Source organism: Erpetoichthys calabaricus, chromosome 1 (genome assembly GCF_900747795.2).
Source record: "Erpetoichthys calabaricus chromosome 1, fErpCal1.3, whole genome shotgun sequence".
Lineage (NCBI taxonomy): Eukaryota > Metazoa > Chordata > Cladistia > Polypteriformes > Polypteridae > Erpetoichthys > Erpetoichthys calabaricus.
The window spans coordinates 328,866,417-328,894,380 of record NC_041394.2 but is presented as its reverse complement, the minus strand read 5'-3'; the positions used below and the strand labels follow the sequence as shown (position 1 = coordinate 328,894,380).

At 38.7% G+C, this 27,964-nt stretch overlaps 2 protein-coding genes across 2 annotated transcripts in view; one reads left to right on the top strand and one right to left on the bottom strand.

Moving 5' to 3' along the window:
* The window catches only part of LOC114665934 (NACHT, LRR and PYD domains-containing protein 3-like), a 578,897-nt gene that overhangs the window by 238,080 nt on the left and 312,853 nt on the right, over positions 1–27,964 (top strand). The gene's annotated exons all lie outside the window — the stretch shown is intronic.
* On the bottom strand, positions 4,975–16,502 carry LOC114666235 (gastrula zinc finger protein XlCGF57.1-like). The gene is made up of 4 exons (XM_028821012.2): positions 16,389–16,502; positions 14,610–15,099; positions 6,531–8,932; positions 4,975–5,755 (listed from the first exon to the last, which is right to left on the bottom strand). The coding sequence occupies exons 2-3, from the start codon at positions 15,019–15,021 to the stop codon at positions 7,587–7,589; spliced, it is 1,758 nt and encodes a 585-aa protein (XP_028676845.2). The 5' UTR covers positions 15,022–15,099; positions 16,389–16,502; the 3' UTR covers positions 4,975–5,755; positions 6,531–7,586.

Sequence of the window (27,964 nt, the reverse complement as noted above, 5' to 3'; positions counted from 1 at the left end):
GTTTAACATGCATCTTGGGTAATTTAATTGTAACAATTATTAAGGAAAACATCGAAAGAAATGGAGGTTTAAAGAACACTTGGCATGGGTTCGCCTTTCACTAATGTGCTGGGATTCTGTGAGGAAGTAACAAAAGAATATGATGAGGGCGGTGCATACGATATTACTAGTTGTGCTACTCTGCTTCGCCTGGGAAAAGACATTGAGCCTCAATTATAGTGCCATCAGTAGTCAGATATATCAGAAGTACTATGTAACAAACCGAGTACTTTTCTGTATACAATATATATATATATATATATATATATATATATATTTTTATCCAGAGCTATAATTACTAGCTGATTGGAGCTCCTTACTCTTGGACATGCTGTATACAATATGCACGAGTACAAAATTCATGCTGTGGATCAATTACTGGAAGGTTTACTGATGGACTTTGGCTTTTATTGCTGGCCACTGCAATGCATTATTTTTACAGGAAAATATTTTCTTCTTTCAGCCTCTCCCGTTAGGGGTCGCCACAGCGGATCATCATCTTTCATATCTTTCTGTCCTCTGTATCTTGTTCTGTTACACCCATCACCTGCATATCCTCTCTCACCACATCCATAAACCTCCTCTATTCCTCTTGCCTGGCAGCTCTATCCTTAACATCCTTCTTCCAATATACCCAGCATCTCTCCTCTGCACATGTCCAAACCAACACAATCTCGCCTCTGACTTTGTCTCCCAACCATCCAACTTGAGCTGACCCTCTAATGGCCTCATTTCTAATCCTGTCCATCCTCATCACACCCAATGCAAATCTTAACAACTTTAACTCTGCCACCGCCAGCTGTATCTCCTGCTTTCTGGTCAGTGCCACCGTCTCCAACCCATATAACATACCTGGTCTCATTACTGTCCTGTAGACCTTCCCTTTCACTCTTGCTGATACCCGTCTGTCACAAATCACTCCTGACACTCTTGGTTATATTGTTCACTCAAACATCCATTTTCATGTTCTTCACCGGGTGTATGATCAAGCTTCTGGTGGCGCCTAAGGACCCCAAAAGGGTCACCCTTCGAAACTACATGTCCCAGGCAACCTTGCAGGTGTCCAGACTGGGGCCAAACCAGAGGAGCAGCACCCCCCTCTCATAGTAGGGGATGAACTGTTCAGAATCTTCCAGTCCATCCATTATTCTTTCAACCTAACTGGGATAGGAATCAATAGCCGTCCCGGCCGGGATGTGCGCTCCTCTCATGCTGTCCTTCGGTTATGACCTCCCAGCCAGGCAAGGGTTCACCTTCCATCCCAGTCAGGACACCATTCCATCCACCATGGCACTTGCATCACGTATCAAATTTAAATTCATTAAATATTTCATCTGCGACATCGTTTATACATTACCTGCTGGGCGGCTCCTCTTCATTTCATGTAAAGAATTGGACCTGACGCAGACTGCAAGAAAAGGTTGGATGAGGATCTGAAATGTTTATTGTTAAATAAAGTAAGGATCAGAACTTGAAAGACACTCCAGTTATGTGCCTAAACCAAATCGAAAAACCAGAATTAGAAGAACAAGGGCACAGAGTCAGTAACTAGAGAACTAAACAAACAGCACCAGTAAAGGATTATCTACTTATTTATTTTTTCTAAGTATCCAAAAATTGGGACAAAGTGTTGCATGTGACCCCAACAAAAATATCATCAAGTTGCTGATGTTGCTTAAAATAACCAAAAATAATTCTATATAAGAAGAATAAGACTTATGGGATCCTATGCATCAAACAAAAAAAGCACACTAACCAAAGTAACTTTTGCTATTAAAGGATTCAGTGACTCCGTTCTGCATAACGTTTTACACATTCAAACGTGTTGCTATCAAGGACAGGGAGAGATTACATTAATAAAACAGATTTGGTGATCTCCAATAGAATTTTACTACCAAACAAGTTAGCACATTTCATGGAAAAAGACCCAAAAGATGATTAAATAAAAAAAAAGGAAATCTGCACTATTTCAAAACTAATCAGAATAATAAAAGCTGACGTACTTCAGTATTCCACCGTGAGCATGGGTGGAGTATTCTTGAACAAGAATAAAAATGGGCATTCATTTTATTTTTAAAATCAGAGCAGCGTGAATTTGTGATTTATACAGAAGGCACTTTGTTTTAGCTATCTGGGTTAACTCACACTGTAAGAAAGCTTTGGACCAGAAATGGCCATTCAGCCCAACATACAGGAAGAAATAAAACAAACCAACTAAAGGACTCCATTTGGTCCATTAAGTTCATTTGATGATGACGATGATGATGATAATACCCTTACCCTTCATTTCCACTGGTGCCCTTGACTACCTGATTTGTTCTATGCGTAAATTAAAAAGTGACGCAGTAACTGCAGAGTATAGAAGCTGATGGAATACAACACGTTCCCCATGGCTCATGGGTAGTTCTGCTGTTAGTGTAGTTGACGCGAAGGTCAAATTAACACAGATGCTCTCTTGCAGGCCTGCACCACTGTTGAACAATGAGCCGTAATGTGATTTCTTTGGGCAGAGGGCGTGAAACCTGCTGAGGTTCACTAAAGGATGTTGGCTTGTGTAGATCAGTGAGCTGTTTCAGTACCCATCATGCACAAAACTTATGGTGCCCCAAGTCGTCCTGCACCATGGCGTGTGCAGAGTTATAGCCGCTATCCGAATGTGCAGCAACAATGGATAACGTGAACCGTCGGTCTTCTCTGATGGAGGCATTCGTCATGTCAATGTGGGCTTGTGTGTGTGATGCTGATGGTCGACCAGATCGAGTTTCATCAGCTACACTTGTTCTCTCCACTTTAAACCTTTAAATGGGCAGAGTGGTGGCTCTGAGGCTAAAGATCTGCGCTGGCATCCCGAAGGTTGCTGGTTCAAATCCCCGTCACTGCCAATAGAGATGGTACTCTGCTGGGCCCTTGAGCAAGGCCCTTAATCTTCAATTGCTCCAGGGGCGCTGTACAATCTCTGACCCCAAGGGGTATGCGAGAAGATGCATTTCACTGCATGTTGTCCTGGATAAGTATGTATGTGACGAATTATTATTATTAACCTGTTTTCACTTTCGTACTGAGCTAACATTCTGAGAATTTTAGTAGGTTTCACTCCCTCTGCCCAAAGACCCCTCTCTGCTGTGCCACTGTTCAACAATTGAGGCAATCCCACAGTGAAGCGCCCATGTTAATATGACCTTGGCTTCAATTAGACTAATGGCACTGCGCTGTGCTTGTCTGAATAACCCATAAGCCATTGCGACCGTGTCGTATTGCATCAACGTCTACCCATTGAGGTTACGGAGTAATTTTGAAATTGCCCTTACTTTTTTGATTTACCCTTGAGTTTAACTTAAAAGTTTTCTAATTCAGATGAATCACATTTATTGCACCTTTAAGAATTTTAAGGGTCTTTATTAGGTCACCACACAGCCAGATCAGTTAAAGTTTGTCACAGCAGAACATGTCCTTTAGTCCAATGATGCTGTGACTTTTTCTGTAGCATGGAGATCAGAACGTCGCACAGTTCTTACAGAGTTCTCATTATTCTATTATACAGTCTCCGCACGTCATCCTTCAGTTTATATCCAATAACTGAAACAACATAACCTAACGTATTATTTGCCAATCCATCTGTTTAATTGCAAAATATCAAGTCGGTCAGGTTATTCTTTTAAGCTACACAAAATTGCAACCCAGGTCGGAATACAATTACGAATGTAGTTATTTGTACTAAACTGGAACTTAAGAACATTTTGAAAAGCATACAGAAATAGCAGCATTACTGTACTTCTAAAACTGACAAGAATAAGAGATTCCTCCTTGGCTGTAGCTCATACGTTCTGTCTTTTAGATTTTCCCATTATCTGTCATTGCTTTGCGTCTGAAGATAACTGTTCTAAATGGACAATGTGGAAGCACACCATCTAACTAGACAATTGACTCAAGTGTGGTTTTTCCAATATTAGAGGAATACTCCTCCCAGAAAATGAAATATTTTTTACATATTAAACCATGTAGTTTGTAGTGATGGCTGAAAAAAAAGTTCCCTTTTGTGTTTTCATTCAGAATTGAGATAACAAAGTTTCTGATAGACTGGGCATCTATGGTGACCAGCGCTGGACAACAGCAATTGATATCTAGAAGTCTATGGAAAAAATCTCGCATACTGGCGTCACATTTATCCAAGTCGTCGTCCAGTCTTATGCTCACAATGTCCCCAACACGTCTTTTTACAAAAACATTGTTAAATAAACCACTCTTCGAGATTGCGCTCATGAGTGGAAACACGGATGACTGCTTGGACTCTTTACTGGCCCCCACCCATTCAGTGGTCATGGGTTCAGCCCACTATCAGCTTATTCATCAGGGAACATTGCACTTCATGTGATATCACCACTGTAAAGTGTATTGAGAGATGAGTACAACTAAATATTAATATAGAAAAGCATGTGGAAATATTATCAGGAATAGAATCGGCCTCAGATTTGTACACAGCCAAGATGCTTCAACAAGCAGAAGGTCCATTCACCTGCGCGGTTTCACAGACTGTCACTAAATAATCCTGTGGTGTGAATGACAGGAGGCTTGGTTGTGTTCAAGCACATTCTGTTTTCATTCACAAGACTGTTTTCCAGAAGTTGTTTCAACAGTATTTTAAGTAGTGAGAAGTCAAACAAAATGGCCCCTTTTATTGGCTAACTAAAAAGATGACAATATGCAAGCTTTCGAGGCAACTCAGGCCCCTTCTTCAGGCAAGATGTAATTTTGTAATTGTAATTGATTACATACTGTAATTGTAATTGATTACATTTTATGATTTGTAATTGATTACATTTAATGTTTTGTAATTACAATTGATTACATTTTATAATTTGTAATTGCTTACATCTTGCCTAAAGAAGGTGCCTGAGTTGCCTCGAAAGCTTGCATATTGTCATCTTTTTAGTTAGCCAATAAATGGGGCCATTTTGTTTGACTTCTCACTACATTAACAATGGCTAACATGGTATGACACTCTAGTACTACAGACATACAAGACACCGAAATGTACTGCTACTACATGGAACTGAAGACCCGGTGGAAGAAACTGGCACACATGGACAGCGACATTCTTCTTAAAAATGCAAAAAGGGAAAAAGGTTTACCAATGCTGTATCTGTCCTGGTGTGTATATAAACACAGGGAACACCAGTCTCTGGATTACATCTTGCCTGAAGAAGGCCCCTGAGTTGCCTCAAAAGCTTGCATATTGTCATCGTTTTAGTTAGCCAATAAAAGGGGTCAGTTGGCTTGACTTCTCACTACATCCATAATGGCTAACATGGTAAAACACCCTAATATTTAAGTAAAAATGAATCTGTTTGGGATGTTGTGAGTATATTATGTGGATTATGTGACATGAATAATGTAAAATTTCTTTTATGGGTATTTTTGATGTTGGCCAGTTTTGTTCATCAAAGATACCTATTCTATCAGCAACTATTATTTTTAACCCCATTCTGTATAAAATCACGAAATTAACATTTTTTCCTTGGCCATCATTCCAAACTACATGCGGTAACATAAAAAATATATATCAGTTTTGGGTGGAGTGGTCCTTTAATATAACTCTGCTCTGAAACATCACCTTTCCACCACCTCAAGCATGCTTTCTCCCACATTAGCCACACAAGTTTGCTCACATCATGTTTCCTATAGGGTGTATTATCTGTACCATAAAATCAGTCCTTGGCTTCAGAATACAGTGGAACCTCGGTTCACGAACGTCTCGGTACACGTACAACTCGGTTTACGACCAAAAAGTTCGCCAAACTTTTGCCTCGGTTCACGACCACACACTCGGTATACAAACAAGCCAGGTTCCCTTTCGGTTTGTACATGTTCAGTCTCTCCCTGTGCATTTCCTGTGCAGCGAGCAAGAGAGAGAGCGAGAGAGCGTGACACACACATACACACACACACAGGAGCGCGCTAGAGAGACACACACACAGGCGCTTCAGGCTCGCAAAAGAGAGACGCACGCACACACACACAGGCACAAGAGAGCGAGCGAGGGACACATAAGGTAGAGAAGGCTTGTTTTTGTTTTCAGTTCTATTTACAGTGATCGGTTGGTAGCCTGCATTGTTGCAATGTTACTTTTCTTTGTGGTTTATTAAATTACGGATTTTTCAAATGTTCAAAAGTGTTTTTAGCGAGCGGTTCCTAGCACTATAGCGCGAACTATTGCAGTGTTAGTTTTCTCTCTTGTTCAAGGTTTTCTCAGTGCTATTCAATGTTTTTACATTTAGTTTACCATTACGCTGTGCATTCTATGGTTTAATTAACTATATTTGTGCTTAAAAACTAAAAAATATATATATTTACATACAGTTCGTACGGTCTGGAACGGATTAATTGTATTTACATACAATCCTATGGGAGAAATTGCTTCGGTTCACGACCAACTCGGTTTACGACCAGGGTTTTGGAACGAATTATGGTCATGAACTGAGGTTCCACTGTACCTCATAATTACAACATCATTTCAGTTGATAAAAATGACACTTTTTAAAATTGTAGTGCTGGCATACACGACATCAGTCTCCTCTACTCATGACGTTTTCACAAGCTTTTTAGAGTCTTCTGCACAATGGCAGTTCCAGTGTATGTCCCCCTTATTTGTGCTTTGCAGCTTTAGGCTGTCTACTAGGGGAGTCGAGTTATTACTTGAGAATGTTCCAGATGATGAGCTGGCTTAGATCTCATTTGTGGAGCCCGGTGCTTAATAGAATCCCTGCCATCCAAACACCACTGCTGATAAAGAGTCTTCCTGCAAGAATCGCCGGCCTTTCCTGAAAGGTGAGTTTACACTGTAATCTTTGGCTTGTGCCACTGAGGAGACATTTTTGTAAGCCATTTACCACTTTCTTTAGAGCAGGGCTTCTTAACCTGAGGTTCCATGGACCCTTAAGTGGTCCATGCATGGGTTTCACAGGGTCCGTGAGAGTCAGATAAGAATGAACATTTGTTCACTATACAGTCCGGTACTGTTGATTTAGAGTAGATGTAGTGGTAGTAGAAAACGTAGTAGTAGCAGGTCTGTTTTCATTTGCAGAAGAGGAGTGTATTTCATATTTATAATGAGTGGCTGTGACTTTTTGCATAAAAAAGGAGTTTGTTTTTTTTTAGATTGTGTACTTTAAAGTTAAATAATACTTTGTATATGTCATATATGTATAATACAATCAAATCGCGATGAACAAAGTACATTGTATTCATTGCATGCAAAGTTGTGTTTATGTGAATATTTCTGGGGAAGGAGGTCTATAGCTTTCATCACATTCTTAAAGGGGTCCGTGACTCAAAAAAAGATTAAGGATCATTTCTTTAGAGTAATATGGTTTCTCAAAGAGTAGCAGTCTCCATTTCTGTTCGGTTGGTTTTCTGTTTACTGTGAATTTTTCTATGACTTTGAAGATTTACTTGTACAAATCTCTTGCCACATTCTGTACTGTGATATGAACATTTGTGTCCCCAATTGCCATAAATCGTTTGCCACATTCATTGCAGCAGTATGGCCTCTAGCCACTATGAAGAATCTGGTGTCTCTTCCAAGTAACAATCGCCCTAAATCGCTTCCCACATTCAATGCAGCAATATGGCCTCTCATGAGTATGAACGATCTGGTGTCTCGTCCAAGTACCAAACGCCCGAAATCGCTTGCCACATTCATTGCAGCAATATGGCTTCTCCCCAGTGTGGATTCTCTCATGGGCTTGAAGAGAATTTTTTAGGGTAAAGCACTTGCCACACTGTTTACAGAAATATTGCTTCTCACCTGTGTGGATTTTCTTGTGCTTCAGAAAAGTACCCAGATGTGCGAATTTCTTGCCACAGGAGTCACAATCATATGGCTTCTCTCCAGTGTGAATTCTCTTGTGTATGTCAAAGTGACTTTTCCACATGAATTGTTTGCCACATTCTTGACAGCAATAGAGTTTCTCACCAGGGTGAATTTTCTCGTGTTCCTGAAGAGCGTCTAAACTTGAGAACTGCTTACCACATTTTGCACAGCAGTGCGGCTTTTCTCCAGTGTGACTCTTCTCATGCTCTTGGAGAGCACTTGAATAGGTGAACTGTTTGCCACACTCTGCGCAGTGATATGGCCGTTCCCCAGTGTGAAGTCTCTTGTGCCTCTTCAGGCTGCTTGCCTGACTGAACTTCTTGTCACATTCTGTACAGGAATAGGGCTTCTCTCCACTGTGCATTTGCTTGTGCCTACGAAGGTAACTTTTCCACATGAAATTCTTGCCACATTCTTGGCACGAATGGGGCTTCTCTCTAGTATGAGTTCTGTCATGTTCCTGAAGAGCAGCTGCATTGCTGAATTGCTGTCCACATATCGTACAGCAATATGACAACTTGTGTGTCCGTTTGTGCCTCTGAAGACCAGTTAGGAGGGTAAACGTCTTGTTGCATTCAGTACAGGAATAGGGTTTTTCCCCAGAATGAGCTTTAATGTGTATTCGAAGAGAACTTTTCCGTGCAAATTGCTTGCCACATACCGTACAGCAAAATGGCTTCAACCCATTATGAACTTTTTTATGTGCATAAAAACAATTCTTTCGAGTAAACTGTCTGCCACACTCCATACAGCAATATGGCTTCTCTCCAGTATGAACTCTCTTGTGCTCTAGAAGAGAATTGCTTCGTGTAAATTGCTTACCACACTCTGTGCAGGAAAAAAGCTTTTCTCCATTATGGCTTCTGACTTGTGCCAGAAGACAAATTTTACGCCAGGAATTCTTGCCACATTCTCTAACACCACGCATCTTAGCTCCGTTCTGATTTAGTTTACCTGCAACTCTGTTCGGATGTGACGTCTCATTAGGTGAAGACACAGGGCAGCTGCCATCCTCTTGGGAGTCTGTTTAACAAACAAAAATGACTGTGGTTAATGAGTTCAGTTTCAGAGAAGCCATTTAAATGTTAAAGAAAATTATTGAAAGTTACAGGCTTCCCCCTTTTCAAAGCTAATACAGTTCTGAAAAATCCCTTGGAAGGTGAATTTTCATAAGGCAAACACACAATTACCATTCATATAAATGGAATAAATGTAAGCATTCCCTGGCCCCCAAAAATTACTCTACGTTTCCTCAAATAAAAAAAAACGAAAGTGGACAGAATTAATTTAATAATAACTGTTTAGCAAAATGGTTTACTTACACTTTATAATTTGAAGATTCGCATTCAAAGGAATGACCTTTTGATTTTTTTTACTTAAGTAAATGTACGTTTGGTAATGGGGTCAAAAGCTTGCTATGAAGTTAAGTTTAGATTCTTATTGTACAAGTTAAGTGCAGATTCTGACTGTTCAAAGTGCTGAGAAAGTTGATTTTAACACGTATGTGTCTGTAAGTGTGTCTTTGTGAAAAATCTAAAGAGATTTTCACATCATAAAGTTTTAGTTTTCATTAAAAAATTGCAGTTGCAGTTTATGTGTTGTGTAGAGCTCCTGGATGACTGCATTGTAACAAAGATACAAATATTTAGAACAAGCAGTTTCTGAAATATCTGCCCTGAATGCCAAGACCGATGTAGAACAATTATTAAAAAACTGACCTATTATTGTCATTATGTGAAACTTCATATTACAGGCCTATTGTTTTAAGTCCAGTTTGGTTCAGCACTTATTTTCATATCATTCAAAAACAATTTGATGTCCGATGATAGCTGTCATAGAAATTGCTCATTTACTTCCTCTTCTGGCTACTACCATTAGGGGTCACCACAGCGGATCATCTTCTTCCATCTCTTCCTGTCCTCTCCATCTTGTTTTGTTACACCCATCACCTGCATGTCCTCTCTCACCACATCCATAAACCTTCTCTTAGGCCTTCTTCTTTTTCTCTTGCCTAGCAGCTCTATCCTTATCATCCTTCTCCCAATATACCCAGCATCTCTCTTCTGCACATGTCCAAACCAACACAATCTCGCCTCTCTGACTTTGTCTCCCAACCGTCCAACTTGAGCTGACTCTCTAATGTACTCATTTCTAATCCTGTCCATCCTCATCACACCCAATGCCAATCTTAGCATCTTTAACTCCGCCACCTCCAGCTCTGTCTCCTGCTTTCTGGGCAGTGCCACAGTCTCCAACCCATATAACACAGCTGGTCTCACTACTGTTCTGTAGACCTTCCCTTTCACTCTTGCTGATATCAATCTGTCATAAATCTCTCCTGACACTCTTCTTCACCCATTTCACCCTGCCTGCACTCTCTTTTTCACTTCTCTTCCACACAGGAATAGCTCACTTTAGTTGGGATTTTTGCTGTATGGTCCGCTTAATCATCAGACCAGGCCTACTGATTAGCAAAATTTTTACACAAGTAGTTTTAGAGATACATAATTAATTTAAATACACAAGTACGCACATAGTGGTGTGCAGACATGCAAACACACTCAAAGAAATGTATAAGTGAAGATAGATGACAGCTTGTTTGCCACCTGCTGGATGATGAAAAGAAAGAAATGACCACACAGCCAAACAAGCAAAAGGATGCATTAAGCCACCCCTGTACCGATACATCTATCTCTACAGCTTGTTTACTTCATTTGATCCAATGTGTTTTGTTTCAAACTAATAATTTACAATATAATGTAAGCTGTTCTCTTCATTCAGTTTCCTGTTCATTTCACTGTACATTTATTTGTGTACATAATAAAGATTAGAATATTAGAACAATCTCGACAAGGACAGGCCATTCAACCCAACAAAGCTCACCAGTCCTATCCACTTAATTCTTCAAAAATAACATCAAGTCGAGTTTTGAAAGTCCCTGAAGTCTTACTGTCTACCACACTACTTGGTAGCTTACTCCAAGTGCCTGTGGTCCTCTGTGTGAAGAAAAACTTCTTTACCTGCTTCATTACAGGTTTTTAATAACTGTAGGGTACTTGGCAGAGAGTGCTTTTCAGCATTGCCTGACTGACCAGTCAGGAATCTCACAGTGACCTGGAGACACGTCATGCCATCTGGCTGGGATGATATACTTAAGATGCTACCCAGATCCTTACCGTCAGGGTGAAGAAATCATGATCAAAAGGCAATTTGCAGCAATAACTGATTATCCTAATGTAATTGACATAATTTACTCCACACACATTGTGATAAATGCACCATCATAGAGTGCGTTGGTTTTATAGACCTAAAGCACTTTCACTGAATTAATACACAACTAATATGTAATGCTCAAATGTGCATGACTAATATCATTGCACAGCTCAACCAGCATTTCATTTATTTTATCAAATAGTAGCGCTGGAAGCAGACATCAGGCTCATGTGGTGTGCGATGATTGGCTTCTTGGTAAGTAAGCCTAAGCAATACGATTGCAATGAGGGTTAGTACATTACAAACAACTTGTATAATCTTTCCTTCAGATGATAGTGAGTACATCCTCAGAGACTGGCTTCTCAAACGACTCACCAACCCATAATCACAACAAGAGAGGAGATATAATGAAAGGCACTCCCACACACAATCTGTGATAGATTAAAAGGTAGATGGTGGAGTTTGAACTCCTCAAGAGGCACACCGTTGTACAGCTTCACACAGTTTTGCCGCATTATGATGGCTCGTGCAATACTGCACATAATAGTGCAGAAAACATGGACGGCAATGACAAGTCAAAGACGTCTGTATCTTGAATATAAAGCGACTAGCATTGCAACACTGATGTTTACTTGGCAAAATGATATATTTTTACAGCTTCAATAAGAATGTATTTAATGTCTTGCAGTTCTGCACATTCAACTTCCACCAATTCATACTGTCTACTGGCAGCACACTGGGCACTACAAGATGGCACATTACTATTGCTATCTCCACTCAGCTGCTACCACTTTTTTTTTTTCTTTTGTTACTCCCAGGGTGAAATCGCCAAAAACAATGGTTTTTGTGATTTTCCACTTCAGTCAGTAATACCTCATGTTCACATTCACTTAAGTTTCAATTTCTGCATTTTTTTCCTCTGTTTCTTCCATAGTCTAATACTAATGAGAATGTTCAAGAACATGGACAAATTTATATTGTGATTCCATCATGAATTTACAAGAGAGACATTTTAAAACCACAAGCAGGAGTTCATAGTTTTAAGTATATAGAGATACGGCGTACATAAGGTATTATAAACCCATACGTATATGTATAATATTTCTCTATTATAAGAAAATAATCTTGGGAAGAGAGACGAGATGTGACTTTCACGTCCTGCGAGACGAGACTTTGTGCCAAGAGATTTAACCAGGCCCGGGGCCAAAAATAAAGCAAAGAGTTGATGACAAAGTAGAATGTTGTAAAGAATTCAAAAACGTTGGCGCGATACACATGCAGAGCAGGTTAGAGATAATGGAAGTACGAAAATTCAAGTCTCAGAAAAATGATAGTAAAGATCACGTTAGCGCAAACAAATGGAATATATTACTCTGTGAAATAACAGAACAGCAAAAAGAGATTGAATATATTGTTCGAATTTAAACTTTAACTAGGAGACTTGTAGGTCGTCTAATTTGCGTTGCCATCAGGGGCAAGTAGTGTTTCTCCCCAGTTAAGAGGCGTATCTGTGAGAATTAAAAGATCTGTTGTTTGGTGAAGGGGCAGCACAGTGGCACAGTGGTAGAGCTGCTGCCTTACAGTAAGGAGACCTTGGTTCGCTTCCCGGGTCCTCCCTGCGTGGAGTTTGCATGTTCTCCCCGTGTCTGTGTGGGTTTTCTTCATGTGCTCCGGTTTCCTCCCACAGTCCAAAGACATGCAAGTTAGGAGCATTGGCGTTCCTAAATTGTGCTTGGTGTGTGTGCCCTGCGGTGGGCTGGCACCCTGCCCAGGGATCTGTTCCTGCCTTGCGCCCTGTGCTGGCTGCGATTGGATCTACCAGACCCCTGTGACCCTTTAGTTAGGATATAGTGGGTTGAAGAATGACTGACTGACTGACTGTTTGGTGAAACTGAAATCCCGCGAGAGAAAATTTCAAGACTTTATGCAAAGAAATTTGGAAAAGTCCTGCCCACATCTGTAACATTTACAACCATGCACACGGTTCACTCATTTCTGATTTGTGTGAATACTATTGTCAGACACAAATCGTGTAGAGAGAAAGAAACGATATTCACTCACTGGCGGTCATACGCTGCACTGCGATTGAATATGTGGACATAGGTGATATGACAGAAGTATGTAGAGGATGTCTGGGGGAGAAGAGAGACAAGGCAGTGAGACAAAAGGACAGCTGTTGTACAGGCTTTTAAATGTTGGAAGTGCAGCAGCAGAAGAAAAAGAAGAAGAAGAGGGAGGTAAAACAAAACTGTATGTGTTTATCACCGTTTAAGAGGGAGTGTCGGAGGAGCGACCTCATCTCCTTGGGATGCGTTCAGCCCCCCTCTTCACAAAACGAGTGGCAGAGACGCAAAGTGGCAAGAGCATACCTCAGACTGCGGGGTTTGGCGAGCAAAGGGCAAAGCCCCCTAGTATATGTGTGTGCGTGTGTATGTATATATATATATATATATATATATATATATATATATATATATATATATATATATATATATATATATAATAGTTTGTTTTTTTGCATATAAACCATTTTTGTCTTTCGAACTTAAGCTAAACTTTACAATGCAATCTCAACAAGGTTTTATACATGATGCCACTGGACACTAAAGTATTCCTTCTTATCAAATGTATACAGAGAGTGAAATTCTTATTTACAAGTACTAATCAACATGCACCACATTTGGTCTATGATCACTTATGTGCTTTTTCAATCAAGCTGTCATTTTTATTTGACCCAGTGCTTGTTATGTTTCAGCCAGGATTCCTTCCCTGGATAGGGATGTTATTTTTGTATTATGTCATTTTTATCCATTTGTGATTCTTTTGTTGCTTGAATTTATTATTTGTATTCTTTGTTTGTCATTTTGTCTATGTATCATTCCCTTGGCTATGCTCCATGTGTTTTGTGTGTGTGTTCCCCCAAGAGCCAGGACCACCTGCCAATCACTGCCCTATGACTATAAATCCAGGGTGGGAGATTGGTCTCCCGTAGTCCCTGGCAATTTAATTGAATCCATTTGGGAGTTTTCGTGAGTTTCTGTGTTTCTACTCTGCTTTTTAGTATTCCTGATTTTTGACCTTGCTTTGAATTTGTGATTTTTGGGGACTGTGTTTGCTTGGGATTGCATTTTTGTCTGTGCAAATCCTTTATGCCTTTTGTTCTCTACGAGGCTTCACTGCTTGACAGAGCATTTTATGTGAAAATTAAACCTATTTAATTTTATAAAGTTCTGTGTTTGCCCTTGTTACAAGCTGGATAAACAGTTTGACAGTTTTATCAGTAGGGGTGCATTTTTGGAAGTGCTTTTTTAAGACTTATGCACTTTGGGACTTGAGGACCATTAGTAAAATACTACCAATATGTTATTTCTGCCTTTTACTATAAGATAAAAACAGATCTGGCTTTCTAAGTTCAGTACAAAAAAATGTGGAAGATTGCTCTTTGAGTAAATCACAAGGCTCGTCTTTATAATATTTTATCACTTACTTTTTCCAGAACAACTTAAAGATGCTGAATCCAGGGATTCGGGGCTCACGCCAAGAGAATGCTCATTGTAATGTCTGCTCCAAGTCTGAGCTGATTCAGTTACCTCCACAGCTGGTAAAATACTCAGAGGAGCAGACTCTGCTTTAATGGGGTCTTCCTCTGAACTGCTTGAAATTTCATAATTCTGCAAGCCAGATGTCTGCTCAAAGTCTTGCTTAATGTCTATAATCCCTTTTTCACAATCCACTTCCTTCTTAATGCCAGGATTCTCGTGTTGAAAGTGTATAGATTCCCATTCGCAGTCTTCTTTCTTAATGTGAAAACTTCTCTCTGTAGTACACATTATAAGGAGAGCCTTGTCTAAAGTGAAATTCTTCTCTTCTGGGACTTCCTCTTCACATTTGTGTGCCATCTCTAGAGACCCTTAGACAGCCTGGCACATCTTTTTATCATTCATGTAAGTCGGTGGCTTTGCAGGTTCATCTTCACCCTAGAAAAAGAAGGGCATCATTTTGTCAGAAGAGCAACAAAATTAATTGAACACATTTGTGCAGGGAAGCACATGAAAAAGCAGCCCCACACAGTGAGAAGGTAAAGCTAGCAAGCGTTTTGGTAGTTTTGTCATCTGTATGCTTACTGGAGAGAAGACATGCCATATATTCTTTGTAAAGGTATACTTTTTAATGTGGAGCTCTCTGATTGAATTGACTCCTTCAAGTTGAGAAGTCAGGGATTTGTGAATCAATACCCCACTGTGAGTACTTCTGTAAAATGCACAATTCAGCAATTGGTGAGAAAGTAGGGTACTTTTGTTTCTGTGAGCAATGCACCAAAATCAAGAAAACCGTCCATCTGCACCCTACAGATTGTAGATAGATAGATAGATAGATAGATAGATAGATAGATAGATAGATAGATAGATAGATAGATAGATAGATACTTTATTAATCCCAATGGGAAATTCACAATTTATAATGAAACAATCTGCAATGGATGGGCTGAAGGTTGTTTTCTTAAAACGTGTTACGATGCACAGAAATTGACATCACTGCATGTGGTGGAGCATTTATAACACATCAGAAATCGTAATTAATATTTTTTTAAGAATATTTTATAATGATACAATAACTTCAACTGTAACATAACATTTGTTAATCATCATTTTTTGTTCAGCAAGGAATGCAGACACACAATTTACACATGCCACATTACAGCAATTGATCACAGGTGGATGGATAGCTCTGTCTTTATTAACCTTCAAATGGGGAATTCACTTGCTCCTGTAGCAATATGGAACATAAAGTCATGGTACAAAAACACTAAAAAATATAAAATAATGTAAACTAGTATATAGCTGTAACGTCCAGAACTACACACAAAATGTTTCCAGTGTCGATATAATTGCTCGTATGTCAATAAGTCTGTTATTAACGAGCGGGGACACGGCCATGTCAAGTGAGTAGTACCCATTGTAGCCAATACGTGGCGACACTCATTGCCCATAGTTATCAGGCGCAGATAGCCGCTTCAGCTACAATGAACGGAAGCGTATTACTCACGGCCACTGCTATGAGACAAAGCGCACCGCTTCCATGAGATATGCCCTAATTTTACTGACACAAAGTGAGAAATGTGGAAGGATGAGCAATACATTCCGCACAGAATGACGCGTCTGGGGGACATAAGCTGAGAAAAGACAACACGTGTCTATAAAAACAAGAAACGCGTCTGCTGCTGCTGCCGTGTTGCTTTCTCTCTTTCGTTTGGACAGGTTGTTACCTCTTTGCTCCGCTTTCTTGTTTACAGTCGCGCACGTTGCTTGAGTGAGCTAATGAATGTCACTCAATGTTCGTCAGTCCAGCAGAATGGAACGTTGGAACGTCTGCAACAGCGTCTCCTTTTCCGACACGTGTCGCTACCTGATATGCGTACCTGCCCGATCCGTACGTGCACGCGTATTGGAAGCCTAACGTGCCGTAAAGTGTTCACGCATGCGTTAAACAGATTGGGCAGAACCGTAAAGTGTGCGATGACGTAGCCTTTCAATACACACGCGCGCGCGGATCGGGTAGGAACTGTGCATGGCGATTCACAACTCTTCATTACGGCATATTCATTTTAGTTCCACATTAGTCGACCGTAATGAAAATATGTATCCTGAAAAATAAACGTCCAAGGTTTGATCACGGTAAGGGGAAGCATAGTGAGCCCCAATTAGGGCGAAATGCATGTTGTGTATTCCTTGTATTATTTGGCAGGTACTGTGCGTGCGTGCGTGTGTATATATATATATATATATATGTATGTATGTAGTGTTTTTATTTTTCCACTCACGTAATAAATTATATAAAGTCCCCCTTCCGTTTTGATCAATTGTTATAGTTTCCCTCTATGGACAAATTGTGTTTGTTTAAAAATATCTTTAGATATCAATTATTAATAAAATTGCCGTTTGTCTCAAGGCATCAGGTTTACAAAACCTAATGTAGCCAAACACTTTTACAGAAATAAATGGTCCTTTTTCAACAAAAGAAAAGAATTAACACTTGTGTTGACTGCCCCCCTTAGTATTACTAACTGTGACTGTCCACTTGTTAAGATTCTTTACTTCGTTCTCAGCTGTGCAATCATGTCAGATGCTGAAGGAATCAAGAGTATAAAGCCACCGGTTCAAATCCTCCTTTATTCCAATGGCTATTCATCTTACAAAAAAGTTTGTAACTTTACATCCACAGACTTAAATTAAGCGAGTGAGCTGTTATCACTTGAATCAATCTATTTGATTTGTTTTTTTTTTACAGTAAGTGCTTGCTGCTGTAGTTCATATTTGTAATACGTTTGTTCTTAGTGATGCGTTTTTAATGTTGTTTCAAGGTGTCTCTGTAAAACCACCCGAGAAACCGAACTTACCTATTAAGACAATAAAACTGAACTGAATTTATTAGTTGTAAAATAAAATATTCTCCAGTAACTGAGCAGAATTTAAACAGCATGAAATAGTTCAGTTTATGATTAACATCATGTGGACAGAGTGCAATGATATTCTTTCTTACAAGTTTAATCAACATAACACACCGATGTTGTTTGTGTGCAGACTCCTCATCTCATGTGAATGGTTTTATTCACCCGTATTGACACAGAGCCAGTTCATTTTTGTAACTTTAAAAAAAGGAAATAAAATACACTTTTTGATACATTTTTTACTGAATAAATAAATGGTATATTTAAAAATAATAAAAGTGAAAGATCTGTGAACAATGTTTCTCAAAAAAAATTATACACATTCACACAAATATATATGAGTAGAAAATTCAGTAATCATAAAGATATATAAATGGTAAATGCATTTAGCTAGAACAAAATACAATAAAAATGGCAAACAATGGGGAGGTGTTAAAAACTATTAGGGAAAGGGAACACAAACACATTTACAGATTTTTACCTTAGTATTAAAAAAAAATGTTAGCCAAGGTTTTGAACACAATAAAAGTGAACCATTAAATTTGTCAAAAAAGGATTAATGCTGCTTTAGCTTTATGAACAAGATGCTAACCAGAGTCAAAAGAGTTATTATCCAGCAATATTCCATACAAAATGTATTCTATTTAAACTGACATTTTTCCTGATCTGCATCTCTCTCTCGCGTGTGTGTGTGCGTGCGTCTCTTAAAATTTGTTCAGTAATAATATTTCTATATCACCTTTGCTTACAAGTGTGCTCTACAAAAACATACAGTTACAAAGAAAATTGAAGGCATTATAAAAGTAAATAAGAAGCAAATGGATGGGGTCTTTGTCCTTTGTAATAAATACACTGCATGGTCAAATGGCCGGGGACAAAGACAAACTTGCAGCCTTCAAAAATGTTGGAGATAATAAACCTCTGGGGGCCCCAAGTCAAAGCCCGCACAGCCTGCTCTGCACATCCCAGCATACATAATTCTGGTCGTCTCAGTCCAATCACAATTTCATTTCAGGACGTCTTGTGAACTTTGTTTCTTTCTGGCATCACAGGCAGTTGGAGTTAATGTAACAGACGGTGGAGATGCAGGGGGGCAAAAAAACGAGAAAAACAGCAGAAGTTACTGCCCAGTGCAGATCTTACAAACTGTACACAGTATCATTTCTAATCTATTACAACCAATGAAAGTACAGTAGAGTCTCACTTATCCAACCTTCGCTTATCCAACATTCTGTATTATCCGACGTCCCACCGCAAAAAAAAAAAAAAAATCGCATCAATCGGCAACAAGAACTGCAAGTTGCGAGCGTGAGTGTAGTCTATTTTTTGTTGCTAAGTTCATTTTTTCAGTTAAATTTTTCAGTTGTTTTGTTGTAAAACATGATTACAGTGGATTATGTGGCTGGCCCTCTCTGGCGTGCGTGTCTCTCACACGCGCGTGTGTGTGTGCATGTGTCTGTGTCTCTCTCTCGCGCTCTCTCTCTAATGCTGCACAGGGAGAGACTGAACACGTGCGGAATACAAATTGGAATACAAATACAAAAAAATTATTTTCTAAATGCAACCAGCGCTTATTTCTCCTCCATAAACTCAAACTATTTAAAGTAGACAAGGACCTCATGTTGTCCTTCTATCGTAGTATGATCCAGTCCGTGATCACTTTCAGTTTCATTGCCTGGTTTAATAGTTTGACAAACCAAAACTCAAAAAAGCTCCAGCAGATTACGAAGTATGCAGCTAAAGGTATTGGGGCTGATGTAGATGATTTGACTAGTGTGTGTCAGAGGGCAATGCTAAAGAAACTGGAAATCATCTCAACTGATGACAGTCATCCATTACATGTAGAACTAAACTTCAGTAAATCAGGAAGGATAGTTGCTTTGAAAACCCACACAAATCGCTCCAGAAACTCCTTTCTTCCTAGTGCCATACGACTTTTCAATAAGAATTATCGGAGATAATGTTTAAGGTTTTTATATATATCCTGTAACCTTTTTTGTTGGTATAAATATGTTTTATCTAACTGCCTTACCTTAAACTTTCTTATTTCTATTTGTCTGTTTTATTTCATTCTGTCTGTTACCTGTTATTAGATGCAACTGAGAAGGCAAATTTCATGTTTTCCTGTGTAAACATGACTAAATAAAGAAACCTAACCTAACCTAACCTAAATCATCACCGAGTGTGTGGTCGTGCACAGAGGCAAAAGTTTGGCAAACTTTTTGGTCATAACCCTATTTGTACGTGTTCAGAGATGTTCATGAACTGAGGTTCCACTGTATTGGGCTCGCAATGTGTAAAATTATAACATAGTTTGACGTTTAATAGGCTTTTTCTTAACACCTCCCATTATCCGACATTTTCGCTTATGCGATGTTCTGCCGGCCCGTTTATGTCGGATAAGCGAGACTCTACTGTAATTAAGAAAGAACCAAATTAGAAAAGTAGGCTTTAAAATGCTTGACATTTGCAGCCTGGCACTGCTCTATTGGCAAAGTATTCCAGATTTTCTTGCACGAGTATAGAAAGCTGCCGGTTTTAATGGTTGATCTTGGAATAAAAAGAAAAGCAATGTTTGAGAAAAGAAATGTTGGGAGCAGACACTCCAAAATACAGGCAGAGTCTAAAATACTCAAAGTCTTCTATATATTTAATAGAACCTTGAAATCAATTCTTTGTGTGTGTCCTGCGGTGGGTTGGCACCCTGCCCAGGATTGTTTCCTGCCTTGTGCCCTGTGTTGGCTGGGATTGGCTCCAGCGGACCCCCGTGACCCTGTGTTCGGATTCAGCGGGTTGGAAAATGGATGGATGGATGGATATACTTGCGAAGGTTGAAAGAGGTGGTTCTCTTGCAGAGGTGCCACTGATAAAAGATTTTCCATCTTAAAATGCTTCCTAATTTGGTTCCATATTCTGAGTGAGTAAAGCACAATTGGGTTATTAGTATATTTGCGATAACTTTCATTTATTGGAGAGCAGAGCAGGGAATATAAAGAAGTACTACAGGATTTTACTTCTATTGCGGACCAAGCCTGTGTATGTTCATTTATTTGTGTCCAGGTTTTTATGGCTTGTATGTTTGCTGCCCAGTAATAAAACTGAAAATTAGGTAAAGCCATGCCACCTTCTGCCTGAGGTCTTTGTAGGGTCGCTCTTCGGATACGTGGGTGTTTTGAGTTCCAAATGAATGAGGTTATTATTGAATCTAACTGTTTAAAAAACGATTTATTGATATATATTGGAATGTTTTGAAATAAAAAGAGAAGTTTAGGAAGGATATTCATCTTAACAATGTTAATTCTTCCGGCTAGAGTGAGATGAAGGGTTGACCATCTATGCAAGTCTTGCTTAATTTTTTCCATACAGATGCCAAAATTTTGTTGATAAAGAGCTTTATGTTTACTTGTGATATTTACCCCTAGGTATTTAAACTGATCTGCTATGGTAAAAGGTAGGGTGTCTAATCTAATATTATATGCTTGTGAATTCACTGGAAAGAGTATACTTTTATTCAGATTAATTCTAAGACCAGATATCTTTTGAAATTCTGTTAGTGCTGTTAAAACAGCAGGGACAGTGTTTTCTGGGTCTGATATATATAAGACCATATCATCTGCATATAGAGAAATTTTCTGTTCCAGTCCTTCTCTGACAATCCCCTTTATCTGATAAGAATTTCGTCAGTGAACCGCCAGTGGTTCAATAGCGATTGCAAACAACAGTGGCGACAAGGGACATCCTTGTCTGGTACCACGTTCTAGTTTAAAGTAGTCTGAGCAAATGTTATTAATACAAGCTGAAGCTTCTGGATTGGTATACAGTAGTTTGATCCAAGCACAAATATTCGGGCCAAACCCAAATTTCTCCAATGCAGTGAAAAGTTAATTCCATTCGATCATGTCAAATGCCTTTTCTGCGTCTAATGATAGTAATATCTCTGGGGTGTTTGATTTTGCTGGTGAATATATAACATTAAACAAGCATCAGAGATTTGAAGATAGGTGTCGGCCTTTAATAAATCCAGTTTGATCTTGTGATATTACCGAGGGCAGCACTTTCTCCATCCTTCTAGCTAGGATTTTTGAGAGTATCTTAACATCATTATTCAGGAGTGAAATTGGTCTATATGATGCACATTGTAACAAGTCCTTATTTTGTTTAGGAAAGACGGTGATTAATGCTTGTCGAAATGTTTGAGGTAGTATTTGGTTGTCTCTAGCTTCTGTAAATGTTGCCAATAAGAGTGGAGCTAGCTGAGTGGAGAATTTCTTATAAAACTCTACGGGGTAACCATCAGGGCCTGATGATTTCCCGCTATGTAGTGACTTTATAGCGTCTAGTAATTCTGTTAGCGTTAGAGGTTTATCCAGTTCCTCAGCACTTAAAGCATCTATTTGTGGTATTTGTGAATTATCCAGAAATGCATTAGATTGTGTGTTGTCTTCTTTGGGCTCAGTGGAATATAAAGACTTATAGTAATCTCTAAATGTGTGCATTATTTTATTATGGTCGATGATTTCTTCTCCATTCTGTATACAATTTTGAAGACTAAATGTTAGAAAATGCATTAACTGTGGTTTCCTTGCTTCGTAAATTTCCGATACACACATGTAAAGTTCAGAATGTTAGACCCTCTGTTACATCTTTCTGTATGGACATTAATATGCTAGAAATAGCTTTAAAAAATAGAAAAAATACTAAAGCAATTAAAACATGTAAGATTCTGACCTGCTTCATTAACAGTTTGTAATGCTATTATCTGCATCTCACTTTCTTGCAGTAACTTAACTGTTGCTACTCTTGTATGTAATTTAGCCTTCATCATTATGTTTGTTAAGTTTATTATGGAAAAAGTATTGTATTGATGTAATCTGATATCAGCATAATAAAAAAATACTGATGGCTTTGGACGGCACACTTTGCACCGGTCGAGTGTCAGACATGCACTCCTAATTCAATTCCTAATTCAACACCGCGATTGCATTGATTTGCTTAATTATTAGCATGCCGTTCACTCTTTAAGATAAAAAAATGTGAACAAATGTTAAAAGAAACATACCACCAAATGCTAATAGGGTGTTACGAAATAAATGAAATACATCCATTAATCCATTAACCCAAATACGGAAAATGCTGTGACTTTTACATTTAAACCACGAGATTACAACGGTTGTATTACAACTAATAATGAAAATCCTTATTATCTTTTTCTTCAACACAATGCACTTACAAAAATCTGAACGCATCCGTTATACACGTCACTTTTCATTTCGTTCCCTCTTCATTCGACTAGAGTTAAATTTTTCAGGCGACAAATATTCTTCCAAGACGTTATAAAATATAAAAGTTGACATCTTTTCCACTAAGAAGTCCACTTTTTTTTTTTATTATTATAAAATGAAACACATTACAATACAAAACTCTCGTAGAGGATATAAATTCAACGTTCAATAATAATAATAATAATACATTTTATTTATATAGCGCCTTTCCCATGCTCAAGGCACTTGCAGAATATAATAAAGAACGGCAGAATATACAGTATATAGCATTGTACAAACCAGATAAATAAATAAAGAAGATTAAGACAGTAAATTCTGAAAAAAAAAAACAGACAACATAATTGATGGTCTAGCACACACACATACGGGTTACATGAGCATCTAAAAAAGTATAAAGCATTCAAAAAAGTATAAACAACATTCACAGTACAGCTAGATAAATTTCACAGTATACAAAATAGTGCAAGATAACAAATAGGGAGCACAGACCAATAGACACAGGAGGCATAAATCAAAACAGTAATAAATGAGACATGTTATCATAAATCCTTCTTACAGATTTGCTGGATTTCAGTTTCTTAAGTGATAGGAAGTATTGTTTAAAATTATTAATGAACCATGTAAAAGATGGTTTGCTATTTCTCCACTTACTACAGTGTATATTGTATTTACCTAAGAGAATGACAATGTTAATCGTAACAGAGACAGATGGATATAAGTTATCCATGTAGAACATAATATGAGAAAAGTCAAACTGTGGGATATCATTAACCTTGAGTGATAACCAGCTGTGTATTTCTAACCAAAATTTGGCCGAAACAGGACATGAAAAGAACAAGTGTTGTAATGTTTCACAAGTTGATTCACAAGAACACAGGTCCACCTCAAATTTAAATCATCTTTTTAAAAATTCTACCAACGGGTATATATTATTAATTATCTTGAAATATGTTTCTTTAATTTTTGGGGAAACAGGCCACTTAACAAATTTAGAGAAAGCCTTTTCCATAATTGACTGATCCCCATTAAAAACTTGCAAATGCTTTCCTGAGTTAAAATCACAGAAAAGAATGGATTTAAAATTTGCTCCAATAACCTTATTATTACATTTACTATCATTTAGGTAACAATTACCAATTCTTAAATTTGGCAACGCTGGCTTGACTTAATATAAAATGATGTTGTAGATCAACTGTTTTAATGCCATTGGGATTGCATGACAAACCTGCCTTTATTCTTTCTGAGCACAACCTAATTTAAATTTCTTCAAAAAGGACATATAATCTAGCAGATTACCTTCTGAGTCCAACAAATCAGTTACAAATAAGATGTCACTCTCAAACCAGTTTCTATTAAATAATGACTTTCTATTAACTGTTATCACTCTGTTGTTCCATAGGGTAGACATGTGGGGGAGAAAAGTTGTATGTAAATATCATTTTCCAGAAAGAAAGTTTCTGTTTGTGGAAAGAAGTCCACTTACAGACGGAGATAAACGGCAACACGGAGATAAACGGCAACATAAAAATGACTCGCAAGTACAATTCAAAGCTGACGAGTGACGTGTCTCGTAAAACCTTAGACATGCGCAGTACAAATTGGGCAGCGTCGTGAAATCAATTTTTTTTACGCGGAGAGCACTGTCGCTACCCGATCTGCGTATTGAACGAAAACGTCATCGCTCACTTTACGGTGCTGCCCAATCTGTTTAACGCATGCGTGAACACTTTACGGCATGCTAGGCTTTCAATACGCCTGCGCGCGCAAATCTGGTAGGCACGCAGATCGGGTAGCGACAGGCACGCAGATCGGGTAGCGACAAGTACGTGCGCGAGACAAATCGGATGGGGACTCATGTCGCAAAGTAAAAAAAAAACAAAAAAAAACGCAGATCTGGTAAGTAAAGCTCTCCGCGTGCGGCTCGGGTTGTCTTTGTGCGCATGCGCCCGCTGATCGGGCAGGCACCGCTGATGGCGTAGTGCCACGCCCCAATAATATCCTCTGCAAGTGGATTCTACTCCATTCCGCTGCTGTTATGTGTTGCTGAGTTTATTAAATGTCGTGTTCACCTGGAGCGCACGCACGAGAGGCTCCATCATCGGTGGGCTGAATTGGATTTAGAGAGTCTGACAATGAATGAATAAATTAAAGCGTCGTAGTCACAGGATCAGGCTTATTTATTTGCAATATTTTTGCATAGGTAGTTTTTGAGATACACAATTTAATTCAATATACATGTACGCACACAGAGACTCATACCCTCAAGGAAGTTTATAAGTGAAGATCACTGACAGCTTGTTTGTCTTGCCAGAGCACATGCTGGATGACAATAATAAAGAAATGAACGTGTGCACACACACACACACACATCTCAAGATCTGTTAAGGTCGATGTGCACAGAGGTATTAAGACAGCCCTGTACCAATCTTTGTACCTGTGCAGCTTGTTTACTTGTGAGCTTTAAGCAGCCCTGAGAACCAATTGTCATTAATATTTAACAGGGCTCAAAAAACACATAGTGTGGTATCTGAAGATTGGGTACCTATGAATTTGCGCATGAATCTGTTGAGTTGTATTATGGAACAGTTTGGAAAAGTTAGTTTTATTTAATTGTCTTGAAATTGAACGTGTAACGGAAACAGTGATTGTCATTTCAGCTGGTGATCAAAAAATAATAGTTAATCTGTAATAACACAAAAAGGAAATGCACCAGATATTAAGAAAGCTAAAGAGGTCTCGAGGCAATCTATAACAGTTACCAATGTCACATACATTATGGTTCTAAATTTGTCCATTGCAAAATGAAATATTAATGGCATTACTCGCATTGAAAAATGCAGGTTTGTGAACGTCATACTTGAAATGGTCAAAACAAGTATTTAGTAGCAATATGAAGCCCATTTGGCAGTAACTGAAAATTATATACAAGAATATAGTTCTGAATCACTAGACCATACCATACATTTATATGCAAACATGTAGAGCATATTTAACAACCAAAAAGGAAAGCTAGAGTTTCTGTCATGTTGTGATTCCCCAATGTCACTCATACTGGTTCATTTGCCCTCAACAGAAAGTCAGATTGGACAATACAACTGGTCATACAGATCAATGTACAAGGACAGACCTGCGCACTGCTGCTGTGAATGATTTGTATTTTACATATCCGGACTCTAGGAAGCTTGGTGGTGCTGTTATGTTTTTGGTGTAAATACAGTGGTGTGAAAAACTATTTGCCCCCTTCCTGATTTCTTATTCTTTTGCATGTTTGTCACACAAAATGTTTCTGATCATCAAACACATTTAACCATTAGTCAGATATAACACAAGTAAACACAAAATGCAGTTTGTAAATGGTGGTTTTTATTATTTAGGGAGAAAAAAAAATCCAAACCTACATGGCCCTGTGTGAAAAAGTAATTGCCCCCTGAACCTAATAACTGATTGGGCCACCCTTAGCAGCAATAACTGCAATCAAGCGTTTGCGATAACTTGCAATGAGTCTTTTACAGCACTCTGGAGGAATTTTGGCCCACTCATCTTTGCAACATTGTTGTAATTCAGCTTTATTTGAGGGTTTTCTAGCATGAACCGCCTTTTTAAGGTCATGCCATAGCATCTCAATTGGATTCAGGTCAGGACTTTGACTAGGCCACTCCAAAGTCTTCATTTTGTTTTTCTTCAGCCATTCAGAGGTGGATTTGCTGGTGTGTTTTGGGTCATTGTCCTGTTGCAGCACCCAAGATCGCTTCAGCTTGAGTTGACGAACAGATGGCCGGACATTCTCCTTCAGGATTTTTTGGTAGACAGTAGAATTCATGGTTCCATCTATCACAGCAAGCCTTCCAGGTCCTGAAGCAGCAAAACAGCCCCAGACCATCACACTACCACCACCATATTTTACTGTTGGTATGATGTTCTTTTTCTGAAATGCTGTGTTCCTTTTACGCCAGATGTAACGGGACATTTGCCTTCCAAAAAGTTCAACTTTTGTCTCATCAGTCCACAAGGTATTTTCCCAAAAGTCTTGGCAATCATTGAGATGTTTCTTAGCAAAATTGAGACGAGCCCTAATGTTCTTTTTGCTTAACAGTGGTTTGCGTCTTGGAAATCTGCCATGCAGGCCGTTTTTGCCCAGTCTCTTTCTTATGGTGGAGTCGTGAACACTGACCTTAATTGAGGCAAGTGAGGCCTGCAGTTCTTTAGACGTTGTCCTGGGGTCTTTTGTGACCTCTCAGATGAGTCGTCTCTGCGCTCTTGGGGTAATTTTGGTCGGCCGGCCACTCCTGGGAAGGTTCACCACTGTTCCATGTTTTTGCCATTTGTGGATAATGGCTCTCACTGTGGTTCGCTGGAGTCCCAAAGCTTTAGAAATGGCTTTATAACCTTTACCAGACTGATAGATCTCAATTACTTCTGTTCTCATTTGTTCCTGAATTTCTTTGGATCTTGGCATGATGTCTAGCTTTTGAGGTGCTTTTGGTCTACTTCTCTGTGTCAGGCAGCTCCTATTTAAGTGATTTCTTGATTGAAACAGGTGTGGCAGTAATCAGGCCTGGGGGTGGCTACGGAAATTGAACTCAGGTGTGATACACCACAGTTAGGTTATTTTTTAACAAGGGGGCAATTACTTTTTCACACAGGGCCATGTAGGTTTGGATTTTTTTTCTCCCTAAATAATAAACACCATCATTTAAAAACTGCATTTTGTGTTTACTTGTGTTATATTTGACTACTGGTTAAATGTGTTTGATGATCAGAAACATTTTGTGTGACAAACATGCAAAAGAATAAGAAATCAGGAAGGGGGCAAATAGTTTTTCACACCACTGTATGTATTATGTAACTGCCTTACCTGAACCATTCTTATTTCTATTGGTCTGTTTTATTTCATTCTGTCTGTTATTAGATGCAACTGAGAAGGCAAATTTCATGTTTTCTTGTGTAAACATGACTAAATAAAGAAACCTAACCCTAAACCAGTGCAGTCTACTGTGCCTATGACATTTGGGAAGCCTAAGTAACATCATCTAGTGTTGCAGATACAGCTTTAGAAAAATACATTTTACAGATAACTCGCTTACCTTATATATTTTACATATTCACCAAATT